Here is a 17,130-nt window from a genome sequence, read left to right as displayed (position 1 = left end):
GGGAGACTGCGGGAACTATGGGATAGCTATGGGATAGCTACCCACAGTGCAACGCTCCGGAAATCGACTCTAGCCTCGGTACATGGACGCACACCGCCGAATTAATGTGGTTAGCATGCACTCGACTTTATACAATCTGTTTTAAAAAAACGGTTTCTGTAAAATCGGTATAATCCTGTAGTGTAGACATACCCTTAGACTGCATCTCTCAACTTCACAGTGAATGCTATTACCATGATGGAGCATTAGTATTATATGAAGTTGTATGGAAAAGTTTCTCTCTATTGATTCACGAACATGACTCCTGCATCATCCTGTGTTTTCTTCAGCAGTCTTGCATCCCATTAGTGACCAGGCATAACCAAGCTCATCTTGAGATATAAGATTACAGCTCAGGATTTTATGGCTGCAGTTCATATGTATTAAGGAATGATAAATTTCAGTTTTCTGCCAATTCTTAAGTAACTTCAGATGTTAGTAATGAAGGGGTAATATACAGAGGCGGCTCTAGACATTTCACTGCCCCAAGCAGGGTGGCATGCCGCAGGAGGCACTCTGCTGGTCGCCTGTGGTAGGTCCATCGGAGCCGCGGGACCAGTGAACCCTCCGCAGGCGTGCCTGCGGGAGGTCCAGTGGAGCCACCTGTTGCCCTCCTAGCGACTGGCAGAGCGCCTCCCGCGGCATTCCGCCCCAAGCATGCACTTGGCGTGCTGGGGTCTGGAGCCGCCCCGGTAATATAGAAGCTGAGTAACTGGGTGGGGAAGAACAATGTTATTGAACTTTAAGGAAAAGCAGATTTTAGCTACAGGTCTTAGTGGGAAGATTCCAGTATTATAAAGGCATATGTGTCCAAGCCAAGTTGGTATTCTGAACACTTATGGTATCAGACATTTGTTAAACCAGTGATGCTCCAGGATTTAGTTCACAAGCATACTGTGGAAATCTTTCTTTAACAGGTGACAATGTGGCTTACAATAGGTTTTATGTGTATTTGTCTCTGTAGTCAGACATGGGACAGCATTTGACACTTCTACCTCAGTCTGTGTGGATAAAAAAAATCTTGATTTGTGCTTGTTTATTAATGTTACCTTTGTCTGAGTGTGCTTACAATAATGGCTTAATCTCATTTGATTTTTTTTTTTAAATTGGTCCACAGTGAAGTATCAGCTGAACATCTGTTGAAATGTTTTGAAGTCCAAGTATTAGTATCTTTTATCTTTGTATAGTCAACAAATATTTAATAGGCTTCCAGTGGAGGGAAATAATGTTTTTGTTTTGTTTTTTTTTAAAATCTCTGCTTACCTAGGAGCGAGGGAAAGAAGAATGCAAAACTGGCACCAGTACCTGATATGGAAACATCATTAGACATTTGGAAAGGATGAAGAAAGTCTGAGACTTCATGAACAAAGAACAAACCCAGATGATATCTCTGAAAGGCGCACTGTCAAGGTTGGTGGAACCCAATTTTGATCAGTGGTTTCCTTCTGTTACAAAATCCTTACAATTAACTTTCTCAAAATAAGTGTTTGTTTTCCTCATTTAAAAAATAATCAGTGCCACCAATCATGACCAGACCTACAATAATAAAGAATATGCATGTTGCAGAAGGGTAGACTTTCATCAGAGTAATACATCATTCCAAACAGTTATTATAAAATGATGGCTGGGGAGGATGAAGAGGGAAGATGTTGAGGGGTTTAGGGAAAAATACTTGGATAATGCCAGTTAATCTTCAAAACAAATCTGGTTTGAGAAGTTTATATGGTTTTATTTCTGGATTCAGGAAAGACTGACCAAAATGCTTGGTTTCTGGGCTTCTTCTTAGATTTGCTTTTTCTTTGTGGATGAATTGTTGTCAATTAATTGTTGGTTGGATTATGGGTAGCTGAGGTCTACTGTGGGTTTGTTGTGCTGGGGGAGAAGCTGTTTGCTGCTCTAGTGGGTATTATGGCATGCTGCAAAATACGTTTTGAGTATGTGAACTGTCAAAATGGATTTATTTTGGTACTATTAAGATTTGATATAATTGAAGAAACTTTATAGCTAAGAATTTTTGGGTCTGGCTGTTTACAAAATAATGGACCTTTATAATTATGTCATCCTGACTACAATCTTGCTTTCTCCCCTGCTCTGTTACTTTTGCAATTACTATCTTGAGAGGTTGTATCAGATGTTAGCAGTTTACACCATTAATACTTTACTTTTTGGAAAGCTTTCCAACCCTTCACTGTAAAAGTCTATGATAAACCTGTCAAAACTGAACTGTGGAGAACAAATTATGATCGGAATTGTGGGTATTTTCTGATTAACTGTTTCACCACACACAGGGCGTATAAATGAAGGATATAAACTGCTGGAAGTTGAGATTCCCAGCGTTCCAGTGGTGGTATGACATTTGTTTCTAGCTGTGGTGGTCCATAAGATATCAAACCTTAATGTTTTCTAGATTGAGCGACCAGTGAAATACAGTGGTGATCCTTGTCTAGGAAAGAACATAACAATTCTGCACGTCTCAGAATTCATTCTTTGCTGTTTAAGTATAAGACTACAGCACTTCACGTGCCTAGCTTTGGTACTTGGAATTCTCTTCCCAAACCATTTGTATAAAGAGGGCTGGGTAGCAATGATATTAACTGATGTGCCCCTCCCTCTGTTGACTCCATGTGCTATTCAAAATATATTGGTGATCAGTGAGATCATGAAGAGTTGGACACTTCCCTTGTTACATCTAGTCTGATTTAGTTCCCTGTGGTTGACTTTTGAATCAAATTTCACCTGTTGCTTCCTTCAAGTACTGTCAGAAATCACTTTTGGGGTGGAGTTGGCCATTGCAATGGCCAAAGGTGAAAGAATGTTTCAATCAATTGGTTAAAAATCTCTATTTAATCTTCCCTTTTTTGCCTTGTTGATATATGTTGGGCTACACATCTTCCTGAACCCTCTATATCAGAGAGAACTTTATTTCCATCCCTTTTACCCACTGAAAAATACCTTTTAATGCTGTTACGTTTAGACTGAAATAAAAACTAAATGCATAACAGGACTCAGCAGTGTTCATCCTGCAGGATGGTTCTCCAGTTTTTCAAACAAACTTGCAATCAGGAACATCTATTGGATGATATGTTTGACAGTCCTCTCTGTTTCCAGTCAAAACTGGGTTTTGTTCAGCAAAAAATCCCTCGTAATTAAACATTAGCTTTGCATTTATGCCACTTTAACCAAATAAATCTAAGTCATACTTTCTCTTGAGCTATCTTGAAACCCATGTTTTGACCAAGTATATATTTTTTTTGTCCCAGTTAAGTACAGAAAATAAGACTTATCTGCTAATAGAAAGCATTATCCATTTCCATTATCAAAGCACTTTACAAAGGAGTTAAGTCTCATTATCCCCATTTTGCAGATGGAGAAACTGAGGCATACAGTGCTGAAGTGACTTGGCCAAGGTCACCCAGCAGGCAAGTGGTAGAGCTGAGAATAGAACGGAGATCTCCTGAGTCTCATTCCAGTGCTCTTAAAAGCATTAATGAAAGAATAGTAATTGCATTTTTCAAGCTTAGAATATTTGAAATTTTGGTAGTGCACACATGTGGTGATATTTGTGTATTATAATAAATAATAGTGTGCCTGTTGGCTACTAATGAATACTTTTCGTTTCCTATCAAAACTCGTTAAGTTTACAGTTGATGTCCTATGTTTCAATTTTCTAAGACTTGCTTTAAAAACATAGATTAAAAAGGTTGCCATCAGTTAGGAATGCATGACTTCAGATTAAGTTCACAATTTTGGGGTAATCTATTGCTGGATTTGCAACTCAGTTCTAGCTCACCTGTTGTGTAAAAATGGGAAACAAAAATGCAACGTTAATATGGAAAGTCTTTGTTCTTCTTCGAGTGCTTGTTCATGTCGATTCCAATCGATGGCCGGAAGATTTTTCCCTTAGCAGCATCTGTTGGGTTGGCCTGGGCACCCCCTGGAGTTGCGCCTTCATGGCGCCAACATATAGCCCTGCTGACCCACCACCCCTTCCGTTCCTTCTTACTGCCAGTGACGGTGGCTGGAATTTCTCTGGGCTCTTGCTTGGCAAGTTTCTTCGTTATTCCGTGTATATCGTTAATTAGTTGTTGGTAGTACTCCAGTTAAAGTTTAGTACAGTACAGTAGTTGGGGGAGGGGGTTTCCCCCCACCCAATGCGACCCCGGCACTGTGGCATGCTGTGGTCCCTGGGATTTAAGAACTGTGTGGCTTATGCCAAGCGCATACCTAAGAGTGATCTGGGGGAGACCCATCAGAAAGATGATTGCAAGATCTGTTGCGGGTTCCGCCCGAGAACATTTAAAGAATGGGAACAGCAGCTAAAGGTGATCCTCATGGAGGTAGCCTTGCGTGCCCCCCCCCCCTCCCCATTCTGACCGGGCTCGAGAGACCGACCCCTACGTCATTGCCCTCGACGCGGAGTTCCAAAGGCGCCAAGGAAGAACTCCTCCAGGGATGCTCGGCACCGACACAGCTCCTCATGGGGCCAATCTGATAGTAGGCACTGCTTCCACTCACCGGTGCCTCAAAAGAAGAAAAAGCCGGACGACTGTTCTCTGACTAAGCCTCGAGAAGTGCGACGCCAGGTGGGCCAGTCCTCAGCATCTCCTTCCAGGGCCCTGTCGACTTCTGTACAGGGGAGGCAGTCGAGTCTAGACCCACCTCGATCTCCGGTGCCTACACAGCAGCTTCAGCTCCTGTGCACACCAGAAGCGTACCAGGCCGCCAGAGACCACCTCCACTTGACGGCACCATTCTCGCCTGCCAGGGAGGAACCCTCAGCATTGATGGAGCCCCATCCTCTGGTGCATTCTAAGGGAAAGTGTGCTATGATGTTGAGGCACTCTCCTTCGCCTTGTCCATTGGCACCTACACGCTCCAACAGAGAGCCTTCCCGCTCCCTGAACTCTTGACGTTTGAGGCATCAAGGATTGGCTCCTCCATGGTCTTCAGTGTCTGAGAGCTCAGAGTTGGAGCCCAACTCCTACCGCTCAAGTAGGAGCAGAAGCCATAGAGCGAGGCTGGACAGAGACAGAAGGGAGCAGCAAGTGTGGCCTCCGCAGTGGCAGAACCCGCCTCAATGGCCCTTCTGGACTCCCTGGGCTTATCACTAGGGCCAGGGAGGAACCCAGGGCCCACGCTCGTCAACGTCTTCAGTCGCTTCTGCCACTTTTGTTCCGCCTTCCACTGTGCATAAGCACCTGGTGCCTACAGTCCTGACGCTTTTCCCTATGGCACCATTATCGACTCTGGTGTCATGCTCGGCTCCGACTTCAGCACCGGCCTTCGCAACGATGACGTACTCGTCTCCCGCACCTACACCACTGTTGACGTCGACCTCAATGCAGGCATCTACAACTCAGGTGCCGATGTTGGTACCTGGCCCCTGGACCCCGGCAGCTTCTGTGAGCGTGCCAATGCAGCTCCCTCCTGTGAGACTGATGCTGACGTTGACTGCAACCCCTGCGGCCCTGGCACCGACATCGGCACCACCTCCTCCAACGCTGCCCTGGGAGTCATGTGACCTGTCCGGGGCAGATGGCAGGGAGCTTCCACCACCGGCGCACACTTCCTTGTCCTTGTTGCCGGATGAAATGTTGGCAGGGACATCCAAGCTCCTGTGTTAGAGGACAATAGAGTTCTACAGCAGTTGCTCTGCAGGGCTACCCAAAGTTTGGGTATTAAGGCTGAGGAGGTGGTTGAGGACACGGATCCCATGGTGGACATCCTAGCACCATTGTGGCCTTCACATTACCCCTCATAAAAATGGTGGTGGACACCACCAAGACTCCATGGCAGACTCCCTATCACCCACTGCCAAACACAATGAGCGCTGGTATTTCGTCCCTTCCAGACGCTTTGAGCATCTGTATTCCCATCTGTCTCTGGATTCACTGGTTGTAGATGCAACTAATCAGCGGCCATTGTCAGCTGGTACTCTGTACTCTTATAATACCTGTGCTTCCATGGCTAAGTTCACAGAGCTCGTCTCTTCAGACTCTCGGTCAGAGTTCACCACCTTGGTGGATGAAGGGAAATTAGTCTCCCACGCTTCACTGCAGGCAGCCTTAGATGCTGCCTATGCTGCCACAAAAGTCGTGGCCACAGGGGTGGCTATGCAGTGGGTGACCTGGTTGCAAGTCTCAGAGTTACCCTACAAAGTCCAACAAACAATTCAGGACCTCCTGTTTGAGGGTGAAACTCTGTTTTCAGAGAAGATGGACAAACGGCTCCACAGCCTAAAAGATTCCCAAGCCACCCTTAGATCCTTGGGCTTGCATACCCGTGCCACACAGCGGAGACACTTCCGCCCACAACCTCCTCAAAGGTTCCTGCAGCAGAACCACCAGGACAATTCTAGAAGGAGGAACTGGAGCGGTAGGAGAAGGTAACATCCCTCTGCTAATCAAGGCCAGCCCAAACCGCCCTCTGACCCTAAACCAACCTTTTGAAGGTGTGGTCGAGGACAGCGCACCAGACCAGAGACTGGATTCACCCCACCTTACCTTTTCCTCCTGACTATCCCCTTTTTACCATGCATGGTCCCATATAACTTTGGACCGCTGGGTGCTTCGCACAGTAGAGAGGGCATACTCCATCCAATTCTGTGCCCTTCCATCCCATTTCCCCGTCCCTCTTCAGGGACCCTTCTCATGAGTAACTTCTCATTCAGGAGGTGCAATCGCTTTTAGCACTAAGGGCGGTGGAGGAGATTCCGGAACACAGGGGCGAGAGTTTCTATACCCGCTGTTTCTTAAAACCGAAGGCCTAAGGCCTATCCTCGACCTGCGCAACCTCAACAAGTTTCTAAGGAAACTCAGGTTCCTGTGACGAGGGAAGCCGGGGCTCAACCCTCCCTGTGGAGGAGGGGAGCCACACCGGCCTCGTCCTGTTCTCACCGGGTCCTGTCCCTCGGGTCCGCGGTCCACTGTCTGGGCGTTCGGTCCCTGTGGAGTGGACTGGGACACAGCAAAGTCAGTTGGGGCCCGCCTTGGAGGCAGGTGGGACCCCAAACCACAGTGCTAGGCTCTGGCTGTGGGGCAGGGCAGAACAACAAACAGTCAGAGAGCTCTGGCCCTTTGGGGCAGGGCAGAGCAACCAAACAGTCAGAGAGCGCTCTGGCCCTTTGGGGCGGGGCAGGGCAGCACACAGTTAGGGGCTCTGGCCCTTTGGGGCAGGGCAAGCAACAAACTCAGAGAGCTCGCCTTTGGGCAGGCAGAGCAACAAACAGTCAGGAGAGCTCTGGCCCTTGGGCAGGGGGCAACACACAGTAGGGGCTCTGGCTTTGGGGCAGGCAGACAACAAACAGTCAGAGAGCTCTGGCCCTTTGGGGCAGGGCAGGAAACACAGTCAGAGAGCTCTGGCCCTTTGGGGCGGCAGAGCACAACAGTCAGAGAGCTCTGCCCTTTGGGGCAGGGCAGAGAACAACACGTCAGAGAGCTCTGGCCCTTTGGGGCAGGGCAGAGCAACAAACTGCAGAGAGCTCTGGCCCTTTGGGGCAGAGGCAGCAACAACAGTTAGGGGCGCCTGGGCCTTTGGGCGGGCAAGATGCAACCAAAAGTTAGGGCCTGGCCCTTTGGGGAAGGCGAGAGACAAACCATCAGCGGGGCCCTGGCCTTTGGGAAGGAGGGCAACAACATCAGAGACTCTGGCCCTTTGGGGCAGGGCAGGCAACAAACAGTTGCAGAGAGCTTGGCCCTTTGGGGCAGGGCAGAGCAACAAACAGTTAGGGGGCCCTGGCTTTGGGCAAGGCGGAGCAACAACGAAATAGTTAGCTGGGGGGCGAAGGGGTACTGCCACCCCTACTGGGTGGCGGGGGAAACAGCGCCCCCTCCTCTGCGTTTCCAGCCCGGGGCCCTTAGTAGCGGCCGTCGCGCTTAGTGGCAGTCAGTGGGCGATCCAGCCCGAACACCGCGAGTGCTCGGGGGGATCCTAACTGAAAACACACTGAGCGCCAGCGGTCGTGGGATCTCCTGACGACACACCGTCATCGGCTCGGCGACTTTCTGCGGCTTGAATGTGGTCAACCGCCCCCGGCTACTTCATTCCCCTCGCGGCCTACGGTCGCGGGTCGTCGACCGTCCATGGCTTCCTCCAGTCCGGCGTCAGGGGAGATCGGTAGTACCTCTTGGGTATCTTGGGCCAGCGATCTGGTCCGGCAGTCTCCAGGCCGTGTTGGCTGGTAGCGGGGTAGTTCCCGCAGCTCAGGCGTGGTTGCTGCGGTCGGTTCCGGCAGGCGGTCCCGGTCTCGGAGCTCGCAGCCTACCCAGCGACGAGGGTCGTCCGGAACGTCTGCTCTCGCTGGCTGCTGAGCTCCAACTGAAGGCCGGCGCCCGGCTTTTATACTTCCGGGTCGCCACCTGACCCTTTGAGGGGCGGGGCTTCTGCCCGGAAGTTCTGCCCTGGGGGAAGATGGACGGGGCTCAACCCTCCCTGTGGAGGAGGGGAGCCACACCGCCTCGCTACAGTTCCGCATGGTCTCCCTGACCCCCGTTATCCCTTCGCTGGATCCAGCAGACTGGTATGCTGCCCTCAGCTTGAAGGATGCGTATTTTCATGTAATGATTGCGCACAACCACAGAAAATTCCTCAGGTTTGTGGTCAATGTTTCCCATTACCAATTACTGTCCTCCCTTTTGGCCTGTCATTGTCACCTCGAGTCTTCACCAAGTGCATGCAGTTGTCACCACCTTTCTGTGGAAACATCCGATACAGGTATTCCCATACCTCGCTGACTGGCTGATCAGAGGCTGATCGAGGGCTCAGCTGGAAGCTCAAGTGGCATTCATCAGAGCCACTTTCAAGAATCTCGGCCTCCTACTGAATGAAACGAAATTGACTCTGTCCCCCGGTCCAGCGGATAGAGTTCACAGGGGGTGGTTCTGGACTCAGCCGAAGCCAGAGCATTCCTCCTGCAGGCAAGATTCCAGGCCCTTGACGCCATGACCCAGGGACTCAAGCACTTTCCCACCACGAGAAATTGTCTCAAACTTCTCAGCCACATGGCGGCCTGTACATACATGGTTCGGCACACCAGACTCAGGCTTCGGCCGCTTCAGTCGTGGCTTGCGTCAGGGTACAGACCTGCCAGGGACAGCTTGGATAGGACTGTGACCCTGCCTCGCTCTATCCTCGACTTGCTCCTGTGGTGGACGGACGCTTAGCAGATGTGCTCAGGAGTCCCCTTTGCTGCCCCACAACCATCCCTGATGCTAGTGATGGACGCGTCAGACTTGGGATGGGGAGCTCATCTGGGGGATCATAGGACGCAGGGCCTCTGGGCACAGACAGATCTCAGTCTTCATATCAAAGTCAGGGAGCTTAGGGCGGTATGCCTAGCATGTCAGTCATTCCACCCATATCTAGCAGGCCAATGTGTATCAGTCATGATGGACGGTATGACCTCAATGTTCTATATCAACAAACGGGAGTCCACGCTTCTCTCCCCTATGCCAGGAAGCCCTCCACTTATGGGACTTTTGTATAGAGCACTCAGTTGATCTAAAGGTATTGTACCTTCCAGGGGTCCAGAACAAGCTGGCGGATTGCTTCAGCAGATCTTTTCACAGCCACGAGTGGCCCAGAATATTGTTGTTCTTTGAGATGTGGTGTTCATGTCCATTCCAATACCCACCCGCCTACCCATCTGTCAGAGTAGCCAGCAAGAAGGAACTGAAGGAATGGCAGGTCGGCAGGGCTATATATTAGGAGCCATGAGGGTGCAACTCCAGGGGACGTCCAAGCCAACCTGACAGATGCTGCTAAGGGAACAATCTTCTGGCCATCTTGCACAAGCACGCACACACACTTGATTGGAATGGACATGAACAATACCTCTCAAAGAACAACAGTTCTGAGGGAGGGATAGCTCAGTGGTTTGAGCATTGGCCTGCTAAACCCAGGGTTGTGAGTTCAGTCCTTGAGGGGGCCACTTAGGGATCTGGGGCAAAAATCAGTACTTGGTCCTGCTAGTGAAGGCAGGGGGCTGGACTCGATGGCCTTCCAAGATCCCTTCCAGTTCTAGGAGATAGGTATATCTCTTATTATTATTGTAATTGTTTTTTATCTTCTCCTTGCTCTGACCCTATTTTTCCTTCCCTTTTTGTGAACATTTGTCCCATTGATTGTGCTGTCTTTTGAATATTTCTCAATAGCTAAGGCATAGCTGACTTTTGATCAAAAGCTTTTTGTGACAGGTTGTAGTTTTAAAGAGAAACTGTCACCTTGTAATCAGATTTTACAGAAGTGAATAGATGCAGGTACTACTTTTGTTCTTGAGCCCTTCTGCCAATCGTTCTCTTTTCTTTCTCTGTTGCTGTTAGTGAGATGCACAGAGATTAGGGGAAAATTTCTCTTCCTGTTCGTTCACTTTGTACATTTTCAGAACCATGGCATATAGTCAGTTTCCCTATTTTCTCCTAGTGTTTTAGTTATAGTAATCTTAAATGCAGTAGTACTTGTTGATTTAAGTCTCACCCTTGTCTTGTCTCACTGTCTGCCTAGGTTTTTACCATGCCCTATCTTTGTGGTCTGAGCATTTCACACAATTAAAGTGTGTGTGTGTGTGTTTAATGTGTATATATAAACTTCGCTTTCTCCTCCAGTGTGCAGAGAATGGACTTTTCTTTGGATTTTTCTTGTCGATGTTAGGTCAACATGGATTTTGTATTTTTGACCTCAAGGTTAGCTTTACCTCATGCAGCACCAAGATCTAGTTTTATGGGCCGATCACCAAGAAATGTATTTTCCATGCACACGAGGCACATTCCGGAATTTGACATTACTAGTGGAATGTAGCTTAAGGTGATGATCACTGAGTGAGGTGGTCAGATGATTTGAGCCAGTCACATGGAAGCTTTGCGGGAGGATGACCAAAACCTTGAGTCTTCTGTATTTCATAGGAAGCCAGCAAAAAGAGTGGAGCACTGGAGTAATGTGCTTTGGCAGGCTGTGTTGCTGAGCAGTTAGGCTGCTACGTTCTGAACCAATTTTAGCTTTTTTTTTTTTTTTTTTTTTTTTTTTTAATTTAAGGTCATCAGTTTCAATCCTAGACATGAAGGAATAAAACATTCTCTGTGGGTAGGTTCAAATTAAATAGGAGGCACACAATGCTTGTCAACTGTATTTAGAAATGACATTTTTTTTTTTTATGGCTATATACACAAGCAGTGGTGGTGAGTTCTTTACCATGCTTCATTCTTCTTGTAAGCATAGCTTTAGTCTTTTTAGGATTTAGCTTCCGATAGCTCCTCTAACATAAGAACTAGGGGCCACCAAATGAAAGTAATAGGCAGCAGGTTTAAAACAAACAAAAGGAAGTATTTTTTTTCCAAACAAAGCACAGTCAACCTTTGGAACTCCTTGCCAGAGGATGTTGTGAAAGCCAAGACTATAACAGGGTTCAAAAAAGAACTAGATAAATTCATGGAGGATAGGTCCATCAATGGCTATTGGTTAGGGACGGTGTTCCCAGCCTCTGTTTGCCAGAAGCTGGGAATGGGCTACAGGGCATGGATCACTTGATGATTATCTGTTCTGTTCATTCCCTCTGAAACACCTGGAATTGGCCACTGTCAGAAGACAGGATACTGGGCTAGATGGACCTTTGGTCTGACCCAGTATGGCTGTTCTTATGTTCTTCTTCCAGTTGCTGGTTGTGCTGTTTACTATCTTCATATAGATGTGCTTAATGGCTTCATATAGATGTTGAACATATTAAGAGAGAGGAGGAATCCACATCTGAAGGCTATTGAGTTGGAGGAGCATATGCCCATCACAGTTTAGAGTTTGATGTGAGATGAGCAGTTGAAGCCATCTCAAATCCAGAGCTCCTAACCATGCCCACATATGAAATGAGGAGCAGGATTTTTGATAGAAGTACAAATATTTCTTTTTCCTGGTCAAGAAGAGCTCATTCATCAGTGACACCATCTCTCTGTTCCATGTCCAGCCCTGAAGCTTAATTGGATGGGGCCCAGAATATTGGCAGAATCTAGGTGGAGTTGGAGGTGATCTCTGCAAGCTTCTCAGTTACTTTGCTCAAGGACAGAAGGCTAGATACTGGATAGTAATTTCTTAACTAATAGTCAGATTGTGATGTGGTTCAGGAAGACTGTTAGGTCTCTTTTTAGAGGTGGTGTTAATGAGCTCAGTTAGGGGGCAAAGACTTTCTCATTACTTTCACTATCTGACAACGGCATGGATTAGGGCTGCAGCGTCCCTCGTGGCTTAATCTTCTTGTGGTACTTCCTGTTTGTCTGTGAGCATAGACTGAATTTGGAGACGGTTTCTTGTGTTTGATTCCTCATGTTGTGGATGACTTTCTTGAGAAGTGGGCTAATTGTTCTTTGAAGTAGGAGGTGTTGGGTTCTGGAATTGAGTGGAGACTTTCTGGGTTAGAAACCTCCTCGTCCCCTTATTGACTGTGTCCTTTTAAGACTTTCTCTGTTTCTTTTACAGTCCCATGGCTATGTTTTTGTTGGGCTTTTTTAAATATCCAGATACACTTGTTGAAATTCTAAGTAACTTTTTAAATACAAAAGGGATTTCCTTTGCAATAAAAAGGAATTTTACTATTGACTTAAATGGCACTAAAGTTTGACACTTGGTTTTTAAAAGTGAAATGAACTGACTGTTGGAGTTACCTTTGGGGTGAAGTGCCTGAAATCCAGTGACTAAAGGAAAGCTATCAGAGGGGAGCAGACTTTTTTTTTTTTAACCTATGGAGTTGGCACATCTACTTTTGAGCTTCAAGTTTGTCCTGTGGGTTGTTTCACTTGTAAGGTTTTAACTGAGAGCCAAGTGACAATATCAGACTAAAAATTATTTTTAAAAAAATAGTCCTTTTTATAGTGCATAAACATATCAAATACTTAATCACAACCTTTTAATTTTTCAATTGCTATAGTTTGCATGTTGCTGTTCTGTTGGTAAACAATCATTACATTTATGAAGTAGAAAGTGAAATCTAGTGCCTCATTCTAAGTTGTGGTAAATGGAAAATTGTTACCCAACGTGTTTCAAAGTCTCTGCAATAGAACATTGATCCAAGAAATGAGTCTGTTTCATCTCATTTTTTGGCATATTTGAACACGTGTTGCAGCACATAAGTTATTGTGTGATTTGAAGTTCTATTGGCATGACTTTCAATTCTTATGATTATCCCCCCTGTTTTAACAAGAACATGTGGGCTTCTATAATTGACCGTGTTTATACTGTAGTCATGCGGAAGAACTAATTTATCCAAACTACAGTTTCCATGAAGTATTAATCACACATTGTATTTTCCAAATCCAAGGCACATCAAGGGTACCCAATTTTCGAGAGAGGTTTTTGGGTATTGTGAGGTTCCTCTAATGCCCTTCGAGTAAATTTCTCTTGAAATTCCGTTACTCTTTGTCCCATTGTGCCTTTGAAACTCACTTTCTTCAAACACATTGACAGCATGGTTTTTTGACCGATGCTGGTCAGCAGTGCATTGCTTTAGTTAGGGTCTTGGCAAAACATTCTTTTTGAAGAACTCGCTGAATAACTTCAGAAGTATTCTATAAAGCCCATGTTGCAATTATTTTTGAATGGCTTACACTAAGGAGCAAGTGAATATATGTAATCTTGTTTCTCTTTCTATGTTTTAGATATGTTTGGCAGTGAAAATGGATTACTTATTTGGAACAAATATTCTTATATGAGAAGATCCCAATTCCAAACAGTTTAAACATTATTCCTTCTTCAGGAACAGTATGGCAGGCTTCAAACGAGGGTATGATGGAAAAATTGCTGGACTGTATGATTTGGATAAAACCTTGGGCAGAGGCCACTTTGCTGTGGTCAAACTTGCCCGGCATGTCTTTACAGGTGAAAAAGTAGCAGTGAAAGTAATTGACAAGACCAAACTGGACACTCTGGCCACTGGGCATCTTTTCCAAGAAGTTAGATGCATGAAACTAGTGCAGCATCCTAATATTGTTCGTCTGTATGAAGTGATTGACACCCAGACCAAACTTTACCTTATCTTGGAGCTTGGTGATGGAGGAGATATGTTTGATTACATCATGAAACATGAAGAGGGACTTAATGAGGACCTGGCTAAGAAATACTTTGCTCAGATAGTTCATGCTATATCTTATTGCCATAAACTACATGTAGTTCACAGAGACTTAAAACCAGAAAATGTTGTCTTCTTTGAAAAACAAGGACTTGTGAAATTGACTGACTTTGGCTTCAGCAACAAATTTCAGCCCGGAAAGAAGCTCACTACCAGTTGCGGATCTCTAGCATATTCTGCTCCTGAAATTCTACTTGGGGATGAGTATGATGCACCAGCAGTGGGTAAGTCACTCTTCTTAAATTTGACTAGTAATATTAACTTATGTGCCTCAGCATTTTACCAGTTCGATGTTTTCCCTTCCAAAATAATGCCATCCTTATAAGACAAGAAGTCGTATAGTAAAGGTCAGATCACTGAGTCAACATTGCAATAGCTTTATTTGAAGGAGACAATATTCAGCCTATTTAAGAAGAATTTTCAAACTGCTTGTTAAATCTTTTATTTTTATCTTAAAACTCATAAAAATGGAAACCCATGCAATATATGCACTGGATTAAAATATGAATAGTAAAGTGTGTGCAATATGCCTTCTGGTATGTAGTGATTCAAACAAAATCCAGCTCCTTCCATAGGGAACAGAAAGGTAAAATTAAAAACAAAACTCCCCAAATCTAAACACACAAGAATCACTTACCTCACAAACAGAAGTAAAGTTTGAGAACAAGCAGTTCTTCTTTTGAGTAGTTGCCTGTGTATATTCCATTCTTGGCGAGCATTTGCTTGAAATCCGAGTCTCTTGGCCACCAGTGTCTGAGTGCTCTCATGGAGCCTGAGGGCCTTTGTGCTCCCGCACCAAGGGCATGCAGCATGGGATGTACTGCCACTCAGTTCCTTCTTACTTCCTGTGGCTTTGACACGATGCACCCAGAGTCCATGATCACTTTCTCTCTTAATAAGGAAAATTTAGATTTAGTGTATATATTAGTACAGTAAACTTGGTTTAGTTAGTTGCCTGTTGGCACCACCTCTTTGATAGGTTTCACTTAGTTCTGAGAAGTCTTTAATACTTGTACATATTCCGAACTGGGATCTTTCAGTACCAGTGCTTAAAGATGTTGCAGCCAAAGTCTCCTAGATTAAATTTTGCCCCCCATTGTGAGGCAGCAGTTCCCGTTAATGATGGGCACACAAGATCTCATTGTTTGGGGGAGTCAAATTTCCCCTTAAATGCACCACGTGCAAGTCCTTTTCAAGAGGACTTTGAAGCCCGAGAAGCGAGGCTTAAAAGGTTTCCACTTAAGGACTCCATGCACCCTGCCTCACATCCAGGTTGGTCTGACCCATTCCTGGTGATCAGTCTGTTGTGTCCAAAAGTGCCAGTGTCAGCTTGGCTCCAGTAAGCAAGCTTCAATTCCAGAGATTTTGGTAGGACTATCCTTGTTAATGTTCCTAAGGGAAAGGAATATTGCTCCTCCTCTAAAATCAGTCAGTTCTCATATTACTAATGTAAAGAAGAGGTCAAAATGGCCTCTTCAATCCCAATCTAAGGAGTCTCCACAGCTTGAACTGAGTACTGGAGGAGATTCAAGGAAACAAGGTACTGACGGATTGATACTGCACACTGCAGGTTACAGTGTCCTTGAGTAGTACCAAGACAATGGCTATTTAGGTTATTTCGGCACTGTATGTGTGTTTATTGTTTGCTAACTCTTCAGCACTGATGAATATATCAGTACCAAGCATGTCAATACTAAGTGAATTGACTCTGGCTACCTTCTGGGCTGCACATTAGGTTTGAGATTTGCAGCATCATATATCTTGGTACTGATGAGGTACACATTACTGAAGAACCTCTATGTTATGGAGGAGCCTGAGTCTCTCTTACTGTCCCTTGAGCTTAATGTTCCATCGGTACTCATGCCTGCTGCTTCCGTGGTACGAACTATGTCTTCAGTACCAATCTTGTCTTCAGCAGCACCCGCTACTGGGTTACAACCTATTACACCTGCCTCAGCAGCCCATCTTTAGAGATGGAATTTTTGTGTTTTTCATCTGACTCTCAAAAAAATGAGGCGGGTTCTCCAACTGTTCCCCTAGGACTTCCTTTCCCAAGTTCTGTGGATCAGAAAGAGAGTTTAGGGTCTCCTGTGTTTAGATCTGTAGGAGTTATGAGGGTAGCGTGATGCCCTAGTACCCTTCCCTTTCAGCCTATACTCCTTTTCCCTGTACTGTTCCTGCATGACCATACTGGAACCCATGGGGTCAATATTGGTGTATCTCTTATGCACCATCTCGGAGAGATAGCTACTTAGAGGCAGAGAACACTGTAACCTCAGACATCCCCTAATGACCCTTTCTGCCTGCAGAGGAAGAACTGCCCCAAGACAAGATTAGGACATGCAGGCACCGGTGTCTGTCTCCTCTTTGTTTCCAAATGTGTCAGTAATCCTTTCATCTGGATGTCTATAAAGGCTTCCAGTATTTGGTGAGGAGGGTAGCTGAATCATTCCATATTCCATATGAAGAGGTGGAGGAGACCCCTCATAAGTTATTGAACATTTTGCGCACTTCTGTACCATTAACAAAGCCCTATTGGAATCTCCTAAAATATCTGGCAGACACCGGAAACTGTTGTCCCAATTTCAGAAAAGCAGGTGAGAGATAGTATGTACTGTTGGTAAGAACAGAATATTTTTTCACATCTGCTACCAGGGTTTTTAGTTGTTGCTGCTGTGAATTGAAAGCATAGGCTAAAATGACTCCATCTGAAATGGAAATGAAGTGTCTAGATCTGTTCAATTGTAAGAGTTACTTTGGAAAGTCTGAGAGGTAGAATTTCAAACTATCAGGCTCTGCTTGCTCTCTGATGTTAAACTACAGTAAGTTTAGGCTGGAGAAACAAACTGCCACAGAGAGCAGACTTCAGGTCCCTGATTGCTGTGGGTCAGTTAGATGCAAGTACATCTCTGCAGACAGCACTGAATGCTGTGGGTACCACTATTTGATTCACCTATAGTGACAAGGCACTTTTCTGGGCTCTCAAGAGA

The 17,130-nt window shown here is 45.7% G+C and overlaps 1 protein-coding gene across 2 annotated transcripts in view; it reads left to right on the top strand.

Annotated features, from left to right (window-relative positions):
* Window positions 1-17,130, top strand: part of SNRK (SNF related kinase) — an 87,993-nt gene that overhangs the window by 7,889 nt on the left and 62,974 nt on the right. For both annotated transcript variants that reach the window (XM_032784128.2, XM_032784129.2), the window contains 2 exons: window positions 1,307-1,449; window positions 13,671-14,364. In XM_032784128.2, the coding sequence (XP_032640019.1) occupies window positions 13,776-14,364 (589 nt within the window). In that variant the 5' untranslated portion in view covers window positions 1,307-1,449; window positions 13,671-13,775. The remainder of the gene's footprint in view (window positions 1-1,306; window positions 1,450-13,670; window positions 14,365-17,130) is intronic.

Source organism: Chelonoidis abingdonii, chromosome 2 (genome assembly GCF_003597395.2).
Source record: "Chelonoidis abingdonii isolate Lonesome George chromosome 2, CheloAbing_2.0, whole genome shotgun sequence".
In the NCBI taxonomy this organism is placed as follows: domain Eukaryota; kingdom Metazoa; phylum Chordata; order Testudines; family Testudinidae; genus Chelonoidis; species Chelonoidis abingdonii.
Note: the sequence above shows the minus strand (reverse complement) of the source record. Positions and strands in the feature narration are given on the sequence as shown.